General features: G+C 40.8%; 1 protein-coding gene across 10 annotated transcripts in view; it reads right to left on the bottom strand.

The window, feature by feature from the left end:
• The window catches only part of Srbd1 (S1 RNA binding domain 1), a 187,915-nt gene that overhangs the window by 8,759 nt on the left and 162,928 nt on the right, over positions 1–16,228 (bottom strand). For 7 of the 10 annotated variants that reach the window (XM_031357224.1, XM_031357223.1, XM_031357230.1 and 4 more), the window contains 3 exons: positions 13,912–14,018; positions 11,355–11,531; positions 7,958–8,110 (listed from right to left, as the gene is read on the bottom strand). In XM_031357224.1, the coding sequence (XP_031213084.1) occupies positions 7,958–8,110; positions 11,355–11,531; positions 13,912–14,018 (437 nt within the window). The remainder of the gene's footprint in view (positions 1–7,957; positions 8,111–11,354; positions 11,532–13,911; positions 14,019–16,228) is intronic. The other 3 variants (XM_031357229.1, XM_031357221.1, XM_031357227.1) reach the window with 1 other exon arrangement.

The raw sequence follows: 16,228 nt of genomic DNA, 5'->3' as shown, positions 1-16,228 counted from the left end.
GCATGTACACAACCACATGCACACCTATACTGCAATGTTGCTACTAATGTGAAAATATCTAGACTCCTCTTGTTTTAGGAAACTGCCTCACAAATTTACTGGTGTCATAAGGGGTTCCATTTTCTCACAGTTTTAAAGAAACAGTCACACTCTCCCACACCCGAGAGTGTAATGGTGGGGGGAGGGCAGGATGAAAGCATCCCATTTGACCACTTCCTTTCTTGTGGGCTTAGGTGTTCTCAAATACACACAACCCTACCTCAAATGATGAAGACTTGCTAAAATCAAAAGAATGTGACAAAATGCTGAGATCAAGTCAAATTACACTGGAAGAGCATCTTAGCTTTATTTGAAAAACATTTCTACCATGTGACTGTATGGAGACCAGCTGGGCCAGCTGGACTGTTTCCATTCTGCCTGGCCTCTCAGAGGTAGGGTTTATGTTCAGATGCATACACACCTTCAATGTGCTCCATAAATCGTGCATTTCAGTCTCCTAAGAATCTTGTTATAGATGCAGCTTTGCACACAAGAGACTCAACCCCGAGGGAGTAAGTGACCAGTGGGTAAGTCACACAGCTGAAGCCACACAGTTGGACTAAAGTAAGACTTACAGTCCCTCTCACCCATGCCTTGCCCCTGCCTTTAGAGGAGCTTCAGTGTAGACAAAGATTGAGACTGCAGATAAAATGTGGCACCCAGAACTACTGTCTGGGAGCAATTTATTATTTTTTTAAACCAAATTTGAAAGAAAAAAACTTTGGCTCTTTTTGAGTTACTGAGTAAGGGTTGAACAAAATTAAGTTAGTGGTTTCAAAGGCTGCAGCCTCTATAGAGTTCAAAAACACTGTGTTTAGAATTAATATAATTTAATTTACTGCCTGTAAAGCTATAATGTGGATTAGTGCCTGTGACTATTTGAAAGAGGAGGGTAAATAGAGCAATAGCATTCAGAAGCGCACAGGCGGCTGACAGAAGGAAAGGCTGAAGCAAGCCATTCTAGTGCTACTTGGAACAAACTCAAGTGACAGGAAAAAACTCCCAAGAGACAGATTTCGTACCACAGGGCCAATTGTCAATAATGTTCCTTTCCCAAATCTAGCAGGGGCTTATCAACATCCACCATTTCACCATTAACAACCATCATTTCTGGCTGCCCGCTGAACGGGCTAGGGACACTCCGTTAGAATGGGGAAGAAGGTTGTAGCAGCTCATTTATGATAGATGACACAGAATCAAAAGACAGAGACTCAACCCCACAGCTGGACAGGGAGCAGGAAGGAGAGTTAACAGGAGATGGAATCAATACCTCCCTGAGTGTTAGGCTCCAGACTGAGGAGTCCAAGCTTGAGCAAGAGTAGACAAGAAGGACACCTGAATGCTTTATGACAGAAGATTCTAAAGCCCCACAATTCCATGGCTGGCAGGCAGCTCTCTCTTTGTTCTCTTCCACTGGGAGTAGCAGGCAGAAAAGTAGTTCTACAGTAGAAGGCAGATAAACCGGCCTTCTCTTGTCCCAGGAACTGGTGTTAATATGAATTAGCAATGCTACCTGTGCAAATTCCATCTAGATCACAGAGAAGAACACGGCCCTACCACCACCACCTCAGAGAAGCTATTGTGACTTCCTATGCTTTTTTGTCTACAGCTTAGCTGACAGCAGCACCTTCTTGAAGAGAGTAAAAATAAGTGATCTTTACAGTCACTACAGGATCTCCGGAGCTGAGTATAAGACATGCATTAACTTCCCAGGTCCATCAGATCACTGCTAATATTTTAGTCATTTAATAGACAAGAAAACTAAGGTCAGGAAATTCAAAACCATTCCCAGGTCCAACAGCCAGGATCTGAGTCCAGGCAGTCTGAGGGTCCTTAAACTTTCTAGGGCTCTCTACTAGTTTCATTAAGAGTTTGAAGTCGGCTGTGTTAGAACAATGTGTATGATATTTCTCAGAGTGTCATGGCCTGGCCACCCAGTTCTTCAGCAGGCAAATTCTCTTTCACTTCTGATATGCTAAGTATAATTTCCTGGGAACTACAATAAGAAATTTTAGATTGTTATTTATTATTGGCCAATCTTCCCAGCCTGCTTTCTCTGGGGACTCACTGCTTCCATCTTTCCAAGGCTGGAATTACAGGTTGGCCATTATGCACATCCAGCATTTATTTACTTGGTTCTGGATACCCAAACTGTGACCCCCACACTTTACCATCTGCTTGCATTTTTCACAAAAAGTAACTTAAACTCCCTGTATTACAGTTGCTTGTCAGTTTGAAGGTTCGTTCCTAGCTGGGCACAACTTAGTATAAGGTCATGAAGCTTCTACTGACAGTTCTGAAAGAGAGGTTCAAGCAGCACAGATCCTCACCAGGCGTTCAATATTGAGGGCTTGCTTGCTATCTGCCCTCATATAAGGCAGGACCTTCAAAGACTTTCTCCAGCTGTCTTATTGCTAGCCCAGGGGTCTTCTACCTACTGTGTGCATCAGATGGATTTGCTCCACTTTGGGTCTTAAAAACCCCAATATAACTTCTCAATAAATCAAGTCAACATTCCTTTTTTTTTTACAAAAGTTCCTCCCCTCTTAGGGAAGCAGCATGCCAAGCTTATATGATTATTCTTGTCCTAGACCTCATTTTAAATTCACAGTTTTTGCTTCTGTCAAAAAACACTTTGCTGCATTGTTTGTAAGATCCAGAAACAGGAAAACCTTCAGTAACAAGGTAAATTCCATAGCTCTAATATTTCAGCACTGAGCTGATAGGAACTGCTCTTTGAGATCTGCTTACCTGGCACACAGTAATGACACCACATACCTTACTCCTGCTATGCCAGGATTCCTGGAAACCAGCCTTAAAAAATTCTGCCCAACAGTCCAAATGGAAATAGTATATACTTTGTCAAAATGAGTGCAGAGTGAGTCTTGACATGAGGCTGCTGGCGCTTTTAAGTTTGCACTGAGAGTGCAGCAGTGTTGGAGCTTGACTCTCAGCAGTGCACTGAATTCTTAACACAGCAGACTGTGGCTGAGTGCCAGGTTGCATGTGATGCGGAGGGCTTGGCAGAACCTGCAGCCCAGAGCTCCCTCTTCCCCTAACTCAAGCAGGAGAAATCAGGTATGTGGCCTGCTGCTAGACCAACCAAAATGGTAGAACAAAGGGAAAGGAGGCATGGAAGGGCTGGGAACTTGACACACTCTTGTTGGGCCTACTTCTATTCATAATTCAGCTGCAATTTTATTTATGGCTACAGTATCATACACAACAAAACCATTCACATGTGGATAGGAAAGGATTTCTCCATAATAAAAACTGCAGGAAGAAATGCCTATGGCCTTCCTCTGCTTGTCTATTCTGTAATGTCTGAGAGGTCACTGGACACAGACATAATGCTCTATGAAGGTACATGGGACTCTCAAGGGTGGACTTAGTTGGTACGTGGTCGAGGCAAGAATGCCAGGAAAGAAAGACCGAGTGTGTTCTCAGCCATTTTAGACTACAGAAGAGTGTTGGACACAAAGCTCTCCATTCCTTCCACCTGTGCTGTCATTTCATCCCACATGTTTTCTTTTCCTCAGTGTTCTTCTACATCCTTCCCTTTCATTCTCACTTCTGTCATGTATTCCTTCAAATGGCTGGATCAGTATTTGTTGGGTGCTGTGGATACAGCAGTAAGTCAGAGTCTCAGAGTCTCTGGCCAACTGGAGCTTACAGTCTACAATAACTAACTAACTTTTAACTTAATTGCTACCAGCCTAACACATCTGATGCCAACTTTTCAGATGCATTATTTATAGTATGGGTTCAAGAACAATTGTAGAGGACCACAACTTTAACTATGCTATTACAGTGTCTTTTTTTTTTTTTTTTTGGCCTTCCAAGTCTATTGTGAATATGTAAGATAAAGTGGAGAAATCATGATCACATCAGTATAAGGCATTTAATGCCAAAATTTAAATCTAATCCTATTTATTTTATTTTATGCAACATGATCTCTAAGATCAGTTCAATTATTTGGTTTGTTATTTGCTTTCTATGTGTATGAATGTGTATCTTGATGTGTATGGGGCTCATGGTACCATTTCTCCAGCCCCAACTATTGTTTTTACTGGTTCCAGTGTTTGGCATATGAATTTGGTTGGTGATGATTTTACTTATCACTTGACACTGTGGTAGGGTATGTAGAACCAAAACACACATAGAGGTGATCTACATTCTTAAGAAGCCTACCAAAGCAGGAGTATAAAACAGTCTCAGGTCAGGTGGTGGTGGCACATGCCTTTAATCCCAGCACTTGGGAGGCAGAGACAGGCGAATTTCTGAGTTTGAGGCCAGCCTGGTCTACAGAGTGAGTTCCAGGACAGCCAGGGCCATACAGAGAAACCCTGTCTTGAAAAAACCAAACCAAACCAACCAACCAACCAAACAAACAAACAAAACAGCCTCAGACACTAGACTTTAGGTCAATAATTAGTAAGAGGCCATCATGAAGCTCAAAGATATCTCTAACAGTACTTGATAAGAGCCATCTCACTAGATCAACTTCCAACCTTTTGTACTGAGAAACTGAAAAGATGAACCAAAATTAACTGATATGAAGAAGGTTGTGGTTGGAGCAAGATTTCAGGAAAGATCTGGAATTCAATTTTACACATGCTAGACTTGAGGTGCTGAGGAAGCATCTGGATACAGCCTGAACTTGGAAGAGTGGTTTACAACAAACTTAGGAGTCATGAACAACATTGCTCTTGAAAGCCTTGAGAGCAAAGGGATACAGGATGACTCTAGCTTTTCAGAGTCTCATGTCCACATCTCTTTTCTTTTTTTTTTTTTCACCTATTATTTTTTTTTTATTTTAGATATTTTCTTTATTTACATGCGAATTTCTCCATTCCCAGTTTCCCCTCCAAAAAACAAAAAAACAAACAAAAACAAACCTCTGTTGCCTCCCCCCGCCCCATGCCTCCACCCCGCCCTCTCCCACATCTCTTTTCTAACAGTGACACTCTCTCTTTTAAATTCTGTCCTCCACAAGAGTCCCTGGGGTTCATATTGTTTTGCCACCCACAACTTACTGTTGTGTCATCTGTCAGTGAACATTATGGCTCTATTCTGCCATATTTTGACACTATTACATGGGAAGGAACTGGACTTATATTTAGCGAGACTCTTAGCTGGGTTTGGAGCTGGAGAGTGACATACTTGTGAAAAGGCTACTGTGTCTGCTGTGTTAGGAATAGAACATAAGGGGCAGGGGAGGAAGCAGGGAGATTAGTCAGACAACTGCAGTAGCCTAGTCAAGAAATGAGACTGACACTCAGCAGAAGCAAGACTGCTGAGCCAGGTGCAAAGAGTCTATGTACTTGAAGTTCTTCTGGATGCAGATCCTTGAGGGAACTGTTAAGAGACAGTTTGTGAGGCTGGATCATCTGGACTAGGTCTTCTTTAGGTCTGGTCCTTTTGTTCTGGAAACATATAAACTTTCAAAGGTAATATACATTTCTTTATTAACTTATGTATGGAATGTGCAATGTGTACAGAAAAGCTAAAAAATGATTCTCTGCTCTTTCTTTAAGAAGGTAAGGCATCTCTCCATTTCTGTAAGTTAGTTTGGACTGTATAGCCAAACTGTAATATAAATTTCTATCTATGCCATTTGAAAGAATGGCATGATAAATGCTTAGAACTCTGTAGCCAACAAGATTTACTGGCTTTGCTTAGCTGAAGTCCTGGCTGGAGACATTTTCATGAGTCAGCCAGTCTCAGAGCTGTTCCCATGTACTCGCTCATATTACCTGTTCTCTTCCCTGCCCTCCTCCTCAATACCCCCCCCCCCCCCCCCCCCCCCGCAGCCAAGATGTATTTTGTTGGAATCTAGTTTTTTTTCTCCTGTTGAAACAAGAGACAAAACTTCTTCCCCAACTTTACACATTTCCTTCCTTCCATTCTGAAGATAAGATATCCTTAAAATAGATGGGCTGCTCTGATCCAGCAGTTTGTTCCATAATTCAGTTTTTCTCAGCAGCTGTTGCATTTTTTTGTTCATTAGCATTTAAAAATTTAAAGTCATTAAAGTATTATGTAATCTATCCCTGGGGGTGTTTGTTACTCTTTTCTGTTTATTAAGCATCTCTTTTAAGTATGGTTGGATCTCTCTACAACTGCTTACCCTATAGGATTATGTGGTTCACCTGTAATATGTGTTATATTGTAATATGCAAAAGATTGATTCATTTTACTAGAGACATATGCTAGCGCATTGTCAGTATTAATTTGTACAGATAAACCCTTAATAGCCATAACTTCTAATAAATGTGTAATTACAGGATCAGCCTTTTTAGAACTTAAATTAGTTGCCTATTGAAATCCTATTTAATATTCCTTGTGGAAGTACTTTTCAATGATACCATTTTACTGGACAATTATTATAAGTAGGTACTAAGAAAACAAACCTTTCTTTATCATGCTCTTGCAAGAGGATTGTGGAAAAGCAATCTTTTAAACCAATTACTATGATAGGACATGGAATTCCAGATTGAAAAAAGCCAATTGGCTGAATGATTTTATTGATTGCTCTCAGATCTGTTAACATCCTCCATTTGTCAGATTTTTTTTAAAAATAGAAAATAATGGAGAATTCCAAGGGCTGGTGGATTTTTCTATATGTTAACCCTCTGGTTGCTCTTGGACTAGCTGTTCTAGTAACTACAATTTTTCTTTCGCCGTAGGCCATTGTTCTACCCAAAAAGACTTGTTAGATAATTACCATAGTGGTAGGGCCGTAGGTGTTCTGCCAGCGTGGCTACTCCATAGGAAGTTGGAGAGTCTGGGTCTGCTGAGTCCTGCTTATGGGCAACTTGGACAGTCCGTGACTGTTCTTGGTTACATTTTTTGATACTGTCACCAGGAACATCTCTTATTTTACACTTTGTCCCTGATAATGAAGGAATACTAATCCATGATTCCCGTTGTTGCAATAGATCTCTTCCCCATAAATATTAGCTGCATATGGCCTTACATTTCCTCTTTGACTTTCTGACCCTGTACACTTAAGCCGCGTCACACTTTGTTTTATCTGGGATAAAGTCTCAAGCCCTAGAAATCATATATCTACCTCTTGAAGAGGCCAGTCTTGAGGACAAGATTCTGGAGAGATGTTTGTTATATCTGTTCCAGTATCTACCATGTCTTCAATGCCAATATTATTTATAAATACTTCTATTGAATCTGCTCTGAGTTTGATATCTGGTTATTAATGTCTATCTTCAGAGTGGAGTTGTTTGTTTTGCAGATTAGTTTCTCCACTGCTGACCTGAGATGCCTGATATTAATAATTTGATATCGGTGCCTACAAGAGGACCCATTGGGAAATTCCCAAAAGGGGTTACCCTACCTGTCTCTTGTTGATCTACATTCATTAGTCCAGTATAGACCTTTGTTCCACTCCTCACATATACACAAAAACAAATAAATATTTTTAAAGTTTTTTTTTCTTGGACCACCTTATGTTAAGTTTCTCTTGTACTGAAAATCATCTCAGTATCATTCTCTGTTAATATATTCTCATTAAAAGAACATTAGACTCTATAACCCAACAGGGCAGAATTTCTTGGGAATGTTGGCTATTCTTACTTTCAAAAAGGAGTTTGTCTTTCACAAAGCCTAACATACCAGGAGCTAATCAACTGAGTCATGCTAATTTCCAAGACAGACAGAGTGCCACACAATTTCCACTCCACACATTTCTCCCCTAGAACCAGGGCTTACTGGCTTGACACAGTTCTAGGAATTGTGGCTTCCCTCCTCACTGCCAACTCAGCAATGTGGAACTTCTAAAAAATATTGTGATGTTAAGCACAGCCTTGTGTTTCGACTCTCATTATACCCATATAAAGGCCATGTGCTGCACCGAACTCACTGGGCACATGGAGCATTCTGGATTTGGCCTCTGGCTCACCTGACTGTTATGTCATAGGATTCCGGATGGATGCAAGTCTGGTCCAGTGGGTTTGGTATGAGGGTGACATCTGCTTTCTTCTTTTTTCCCAGGTTCTCATTCGTAACCATGGCAGCTTCCTGGCTCTGGTCTGAAGAGTCAATATGCTGACTACTGTAGTCAGTAAAACCATGGTAAAACACATTCAAAGACAGCAAGTTGGGTAGAAAAGCAAAGAAACTTTGATTAATTATGTGCTTAGTCCTTTGCTATGCAAAACATACACAGGAACCACTCACTTCACAAACTACCACATTTTCCTTAAAACACTATTAACCCAATTTCTGTTACTCAAAGCCCAAAACATTCTTACATGATTCAGTTCATGCAACTGGCATTCTAGGGGAGATGAAGGAGTAAGTAAAATCATCACCATCATAGTAAGATAACCAAGGTGGTCTTCTCAGAGCTAAGGAAAGTCAAATTTCCACAACAGAACCTGAGTGCAGAATGAGACTGTGAAAATAGATTCACATCTGACATATCAATGGGACACTTCAGGATATCTATCTGAAAAAAAGACAATGGCTTTCAAAAGAATTTGAAAACACAGTATTTAAAGATAAAGCAATCTAAACCAGACTGGCATCAAATTTCACACTGAAAACAGAAAACATCAGAAGACAGACAAGTAACCTTGAAGGTATAAAAAAAAAAAAAAAAATGCCCTGAATGTGGAGCCAAACCATCAATGAATAGGAGGACAAGTTGAAAATATCTGCAGACATGTAAGAGCTTTAGCAAAATCTACACAGTCTTCTCAGGAGCTCTTTACAAAGGAACCTGAGAAAAGCGCTGATCAGAAACAGGAACATGCACTACAGTAGCAGTGGGAAGTACAAATCAAAAAGTAAATACACGCTTATAAACATTATCCAAGTGTATGCATAAAAATTGTAATAGTGCTACCGATGTACGTGGTCCTATATGTGTGTATGTGCATACACACACACACACACACACACACACACACACACACACACACACACACACAAATCTCACTATGAAGGAAAACAGAGCTAAAGAGAAGCAGGCAGGTTGGGAAATTGAGGGAAGTCCTAAGTTTCTAGCCTTTTTCAAAAGGACAGAACTGCTGACTAACTCCAGAGCTCAGTTCAAAACAAAGTTGAGGATAATCACCAGGAGAGAAGATGTGCAACTTTGAAACCACCAAGGAAAGATAAAGACAGTGGCAGGAAAACAAGGAGAGACATGAGGAGGAAAGTCTGTTCACTGAGAATTCAAGAGAGAACATCAGAAAGCATGATGAGAAAATACAGATGACAAAAAAATTCAGTGCAATTAATTAATACAATACATACAAATATATCAGAGTCAGATAGAGGGAAAGCATGAAATTAGTATGTTTACAAGAAGTAACAACAGCTAAATGCACAGCAAGACCAAAAATAAGAGCAAACACTCACAGGGACAAGGAGAGCAACAATGCTAGCCATTAGTCAGCAAACACTCTCACAGGGACAAGGAGAGCAACAATGGTAGCCATTAGACAGCAAACACTCTCACAGGGGCAAGGAGAGCAACAATGCTAGCCATTAGACAGCAAACACTCTCACAGGGGCAAGGAGAGCAACAATGCTAGCCATTAGACATGAAGGAAAACCACTGAGGTAGCAGTTCATGATATTCTTATTAAAGGCATGATCTGTCTAGAAGATAACAGTCACAAAAAATTTCAAGTACTGACCTAGTTGAAAAATATAAGACTTTAAAACAACTCAAATGTTTATCAATAAGTTAATGAAAACATGAAATTATAGTCCATCTGTAATTAAAATATTACACAGGCCTTGTAGAGAATGGCAGGTCTTGTAGGAAAAAAAGAATAGAAATCTGTATGTAATGCTTGGGAGGAGGTATGAGTAAAACAAAGTTTCAAATAGTTATAGAGCATAAACCTTCTGCTCATACTTAATGGTAAACACCACACACAGAAGGGTGATATGCAAACACATTGTAGAACTAAGCACAAGAAACTCTTGAAGTGAGACAGTATATATATATATATATATATATGTTATGTAGTACATGTGTATATATACATACATATATATACTATGTGTGTGCATATATATATATACATATGTATATATGTGTGTGTGTGTATATATATATATATATATATATATATATATATATACTATGTGAATTTCAAAACCAAAAACTAATGAAGGATTATTTTATCTTCAGCAGTTTTCATTTGTGTTTTCTGAGTTTTCAAAAACCAAAAACTAATGAAGGATTATTTTATCTTCAGCAGTTTTCATTTGTGTTTTCTGAGTTTTGTGTAAGTGGTGTATTTGTGTGCAGGGTACATGTGTGTGCATGTATGTGCTTGTAGAGGTTAGGGCTGGGTATTGGGCATCTTCCTCCATTAAACTCTCTTACTTATTTTTCTGAGATGAGTCTTTTATGGAACCTGAAACTTACTAGTTTGGATAGGCTGGCTGGCCGGCCCGCAGCAAGCTGCAGTGATTGTCCTGTCTCCTCTCACTACCTCCAACATCGGACTGCAGGTGAGCACACCTCCCTGGGCTTTCATATGGTGCCAGGAACCATAACTCACATCCTTGTGCTTATCCTGTTGCCCCAGCTTCTGGGCTTTGTAATCTGCGTGGGAAGAAGTCCTACCAGTTGCTGTTCTGCAAGCATTCTCCATGTCTTGTGTTATATGTTCAGTTTCCCTCTTTACATTTAACTCTACCATAAGCCTGGAAGTCCTCACATCAGACACTGAGGAACCCTGCCCCAGTTGGTTCTGATTGGTAAATAGAGATGCTGATGCCAATGGCTGGGCAGGGCAGACAGAGGCAGGACTTTCAGTATTACCAGGCGAGGGACAGAGAGAAAGGGAGGGGAAGATTCCCCATGCCCGGAGAGGGAGAAGAGGAGAGATGCCACGCCTGAGAAGGTGCAGGACAAAGAGGATAGCCATCATGTGAAGGAGTTAGTAGAGTGCAGCTCAAGAGGGCTGCACAACTGAGTCCAGGGTAGTTAAGGTAGAATGTGGGATTTAGTAAGTAATAACTCGGGATTATTGCTGGGAGGTGGATTAACTGCATGGAGTTTAGGCAATAGCCCAGCAATTGAGCTGCATTACACATATCAAAATATAAAGGCTGTGTGTATGTGTGTGTGTTTCATTTGGGAATGCAGAACAGGGACAGGCAGTGCGGCACACAGCACCACTGGAATTTTTATAATTATTTCAATACTACACAACCTCTATGGGGTGAAGGAATGAATGATGGCATCTAACAACGCTGTCAGCAGGAAGGGGAACAATAGCAGGGAGGAGGCTGGCAATACCACCAGAGGTGTAGGCTTTTACAGTCACCTGCAGAATGTCCGGATGTAATCTTGGTTGATTCTGACAAAGCCAGCACACTGCTGGAAGGATTTTGGACCGAGCCCTTTCACCTTCTTCAACTGTTCTCGGTTGATGAAAGGGCCATTTTTCTCTCGCCACTCAATAATATTTTTGGCTCTCTTGGCATTGAGTCCTGCAATATGCCTAGAAAATATATGGTAAATTAAAATAATAGAAATAAAAGTAGCTTGCACCTAAATAAAAGCTCGCACCTAAAAAAGATAATGGCACAAATCACTTGGATCCTAAAATCAAGTGTAACTGCACTTTAAAACATGTCCAGATGGCTCAGTGGGTAAGAGCACTGACTGCTCTTCTGAAGGTCCTGAGTTCAAATCCCAGCAACCACATGGTGGCTCACAACCATCCATAATGAGATCTGACACCCTCTTCTGGAGTGTCTGAAGACAGCTGCAGTGTACTTATGTATAATAATAAATAAATCCTTGGGCCAGAGTGAGCAGGGCCGACTGGGAGCAGAGGTCCTAAAATTCAATTCCCAGTAACCACATGAAGGCTCACAACCATCTGTACAGCTACAGTGTGTACTCATATACATAAAAATAAATAAATAAATCTTTTAAAAAACCATGTCCAAATTAACATTAAAAAGAAAAAGGACAGGAAAGAGGCACAATGCAAAGCAGTGATGAGCCCCCCCTGCTGCTCGTGATACTGAAGGAAGTGAAGCAGCAACAGAGCTTTACCTGCCTCCTCTAATGGCAACAGAGCTTTACCTGCCTCCCCATGGCAACAGAGTTCTACCTGCCTCCCCATGGCAACAGAGCTCTACCTGCCTCCCCATGGCAACAAAGTTCTACCTGCCTCCCCATGGCAACAGAGCTCTACCTGCCTCCCCATGGCAACAGAGCTCTACCTGCCTCCCCATGGCAACAGAGCTCTACCTGCCTCCCCATGGCAACAGAGCTCTACCTGCCTCCCCATGGCAACAGAGCTCTACCTGCCTCCCCATGGCAACAGAGCTCTACCTGCCTCCTCTAATGGCAACAGAGCTTTACCTGCCTCCTCTTATGGCAACAGAGCTCAACCTGCCTCCCCACAGCTCACAAGCTTTGCATGCTCACTCAGGGAAAGCTGCACCCACCTCTGTGGGTCAGAGAAGGGCTTTGCATAGCATCACACAATTGTTAGAACTGTCTGCTGGGTCCACTGATATACAAAGCTGATGTGTAGAAAGGGACTTTTGTAACTTTAATATTTTTTCAAATCCTACTTTTAATAATGGTTCTTTAATGCTTTAACCTCCCCTTTAGCCCACCACCTAGCAGAGGTAGTGGAAAATAAAGGATATGGGGGAAGTGAGCCTGTTTAGAAAGGTTCTTTGGAGCAACAATTCTCGTCTGTGCTGTCTGAAAATTGGCAGTTGAGTTCAATGGTTAGTAGCAGTTAACCACTACCAAACACTACACAGATACACCAGCAGTCCAGTTCTGTAGAGTCTGGATAGCAAACATGAATCAGCTGTGGTGGCACTACCTAGCACAGACAACCAGGCCTTAGCATGAGTCAGCAGGAAAAGTTCTCAGTTGTGCCTCTCTCAGCAAAGATGATGCAAGATCCACAACTGTTCTTAGTGAAGAATCCTTCATCATGTTCACGTGTCTTTTCATGTGCTTGCTTTAGCAGAACGTCCTTTCTCCTGTGTCTGCTTCAGCTAAACACCCCTTCAGGAGTCTGCCTTAGCCTCTCACCTGTGTCCACTTCAGTACAACACTCCTTAATGTATTTGCCCCAGCAAAAACACCTTCTAACACAACTGACTTTCCAAAGTACCCTTAAGTTTCCACTTCAGACTTGTGTGTAAATGGCAGGGTTGGCACAAAGGTATGAAAACTGTATCAATAAGGAGTTTGCTTGCTTTCAATGAAAAGATTATTAGTACAGAGGACTCTAATTCCATTGTGTAGTTTCAAGCATGGAATTACGGCTTTCATGGCTTTGTAGGAAAGTGCTATCTTAGAATTCAGAAGGTATTTTTCCACTATCACAGTTTTAGTGAGAAGGGTCTAGATCCAGGAACTTAATAAGACACCCCAGTAGACCTGCATATCCAGAGCATGAGGTGAGTCAAAACAAAGGGAGAGAAAAGAGAAGAAAGGAGCTCTTCTATAATCAGCAAGAGAGCAGTCAGTCTGTGTTGACAGGTGACTTGTGGATCATAGAAAACCCAGTGACCATCCCCTCTTTGGGTTACCTTCAGCTTTGACAATGTATGCAAGAGACTGAGCTAGTGAAGGACATCAGCTCTCTAGCTTGGGCAACAGCACTTTCCCACGATGGCCTTATTTAAATTCTATCAGCAGCACTGGTGCAATCATTGGTCACCATGAGCCCTTCATTTGTGCATCACTGAAAATAACGTGAACTCTTGCCATTCTTTCCTTAAATGACACCTTCTTCTCTGGTCATTCTACAGAACACATAAGCCTATAGACTGTCTATGCTTGACAATGTTATACACATGTTCCCTTCTCTTAACTAGCAAGTTAAACTCTTGTCTCACCTTAACAAAACCTCAGAACAGATGTTAATATCCACTCCCACAAAGCTGACACATTCTTCTACGACGCTGTCCAGTGTTGCCTTCAGTAATGTCTGGGATACATCATGCTGAGAAGACAAAGATGAAGAAGCAATCAAAATAAAGGAGATGCCATTCGGAGATTGTTTATTCCTCCCCATACGTACTGGTAGCTGACTAATATGCACCATGGGAAATTCCTTTATTACTCTTAAGCACACTGCTAACAGATAAAATTGAGCTGAAATGAATGAATCCTCCACATTTTCTAAACCATGTATACATATTTATATACCACACACAAAAGGAAACAGAGGGAAAAAACCCACAATAGACTGAAGGTGTATTTTTGGTAATGATGTTCTTGTAGATGACAGCTTTGAGTCTTCAAAATATAAAGCAAATAAACACATTTGGAACATTCCGACCTGGTGGCATATACCAAATATTGGTAAAGATGTGGCCCCAGAGTGCTCACAGCCCTATCACCCAAATACACAAAACAAAGCAGTTTTTATGGAGGGTTTATTCTGTGTGGTTTAAATATGACTACATAAAACTTAATCAGATACTTATACAATGTGTACTGTTAGTCAATATAACTTGAACTACAAAGGAATACAAAAGTTAACTAAATCCCTAGGAACTGACCCAAGAAGAAACAGAAAACCTGATCAGTTCTATCAAAAGAGTCAAACTCTAGATTTTATAATAAAAAAGACCTTGGGTCCAGATGCTTCGCTGGTGAACACGACTAAACATTTCCAAGAATAATTACTGTCAGTCCTTCTCAAAATTTCCAATTTCAGGACGGACTGCTTCTCACTTTCGTCTGGAAGGCCAGTGTTAACACAACATGAAAGCCAGAGAGAGACACAACAGGAAAACAGCCCCCTTGTGAACATAGGCGCAACACAACACTGGCAACCCAAGTCCAACAAGAAAAGGCACAGCAGCTCCAGCAGGGCCCCTTGTTCTAAGCAGTGACAGCCAGTTTGCAAAAGGTGTAGCTAGTGCTTAATGCAATGTAGTGTCAATTAGATGTGCATTTCTGAGTCTTTACCTGTTATAGCTCTGTCCTTTTCAATAAATGAGGTATATTTCCCATAACTGTGGTAGTGATATAGGAATAAGATAAAATTAAAGTGTTCTCTAACTTTTCAAAAACCATTATATGTATGTTGTACATATGTATATATATGTATAAGTTTTAGGTTGATAAAAATATATTGCAGTTAGTATGAATGAACTCAAGTATCAGATAGACATATTTTTAAATTGAAAACAATCCTTGACATTTTTAAATTTTTAATTTCAAATTCAGAAAAAAGAATTATTGCAGAACGGTCTCTTCAGAGTAGAATGTCATTAGCATCTTAGCCGGGGCACTGGTGGCTGCGGGCACTACTTCCTGGGCTCCCTCCAGCTGATGTAATGCTCCTCTGAGCTCCAGTACTCTCTGGAGATGATGGAATATATACAATGTGGGAGTTTAGTGGTAGTTCCATGTACACAGCCATAAGGAAGTTGTCCTTTATGTTTAGGTGAGAGCTTTCAGGATACAGATGTTTGGGCAACGAGTTAAGTTCCTGCAAGGGAGCCTGATTAAGCAAATTCACTGGTTCACTGCACCCAAGTGGGGTGGAATCATTACTTCAGTCTGTTACCGGTGCCCTATCTGGATGAAAGAATGTTCACCCCACTAGGAAACGTTCATAGAAGTAAAGAGAACTTCTTTATAGTCTTCCCTTAGACGCTTCAGTGATTTCCAAAGAGCAGGAACATTGCCACACACATGCAGAATACAACTATTAAAAGCAAGAACTTTATTGATGCAAACAAAATTATCGAATGCATAGGCCATAGTGAAGTTCTCTGAGGAATCCTAATTATTTTGTCCAGAATTGTCTTACCAATCCAGAATGCAATGTGGGATCATAAACTAAACATAGCTGCCTCATCTTTACATACTTTTACTAGGTAGCTTCCAAGACGGTGTCTAATAATCCCAAATCCAACTATTGCATATGTTTCCACCAAGAATGGGATACATTAATTTCTCTTATGTAGATAAATTATTGTTAACTAACAGCATACCAGGTCCAGTAAGTGTGAATGGTATTTTTTGGCCTTGACTCAATTAAAAATACAATAAGCAGTGCTGGAGAGATGGCTCAGTGGTTAAGAACCCTGGTTGCTCTTCCAAAGGACTCAGGTCTAATTCACAGCACCCAGATGGCAACTCACAATTGTCTGTAACTCCAGTTCTGGAGGACAGGACACTTTCATTCAGACATAC

This window comes from Mastomys coucha, unplaced genomic scaffold, assembly GCF_008632895.1.
Source record: "Mastomys coucha isolate ucsf_1 unplaced genomic scaffold, UCSF_Mcou_1 pScaffold6, whole genome shotgun sequence".
Lineage (NCBI taxonomy): Eukaryota > Metazoa > Chordata > Mammalia > Rodentia > Muridae > Mastomys > Mastomys coucha.
This window is presented reverse-complemented; position numbering and strand designations above follow the sequence as displayed.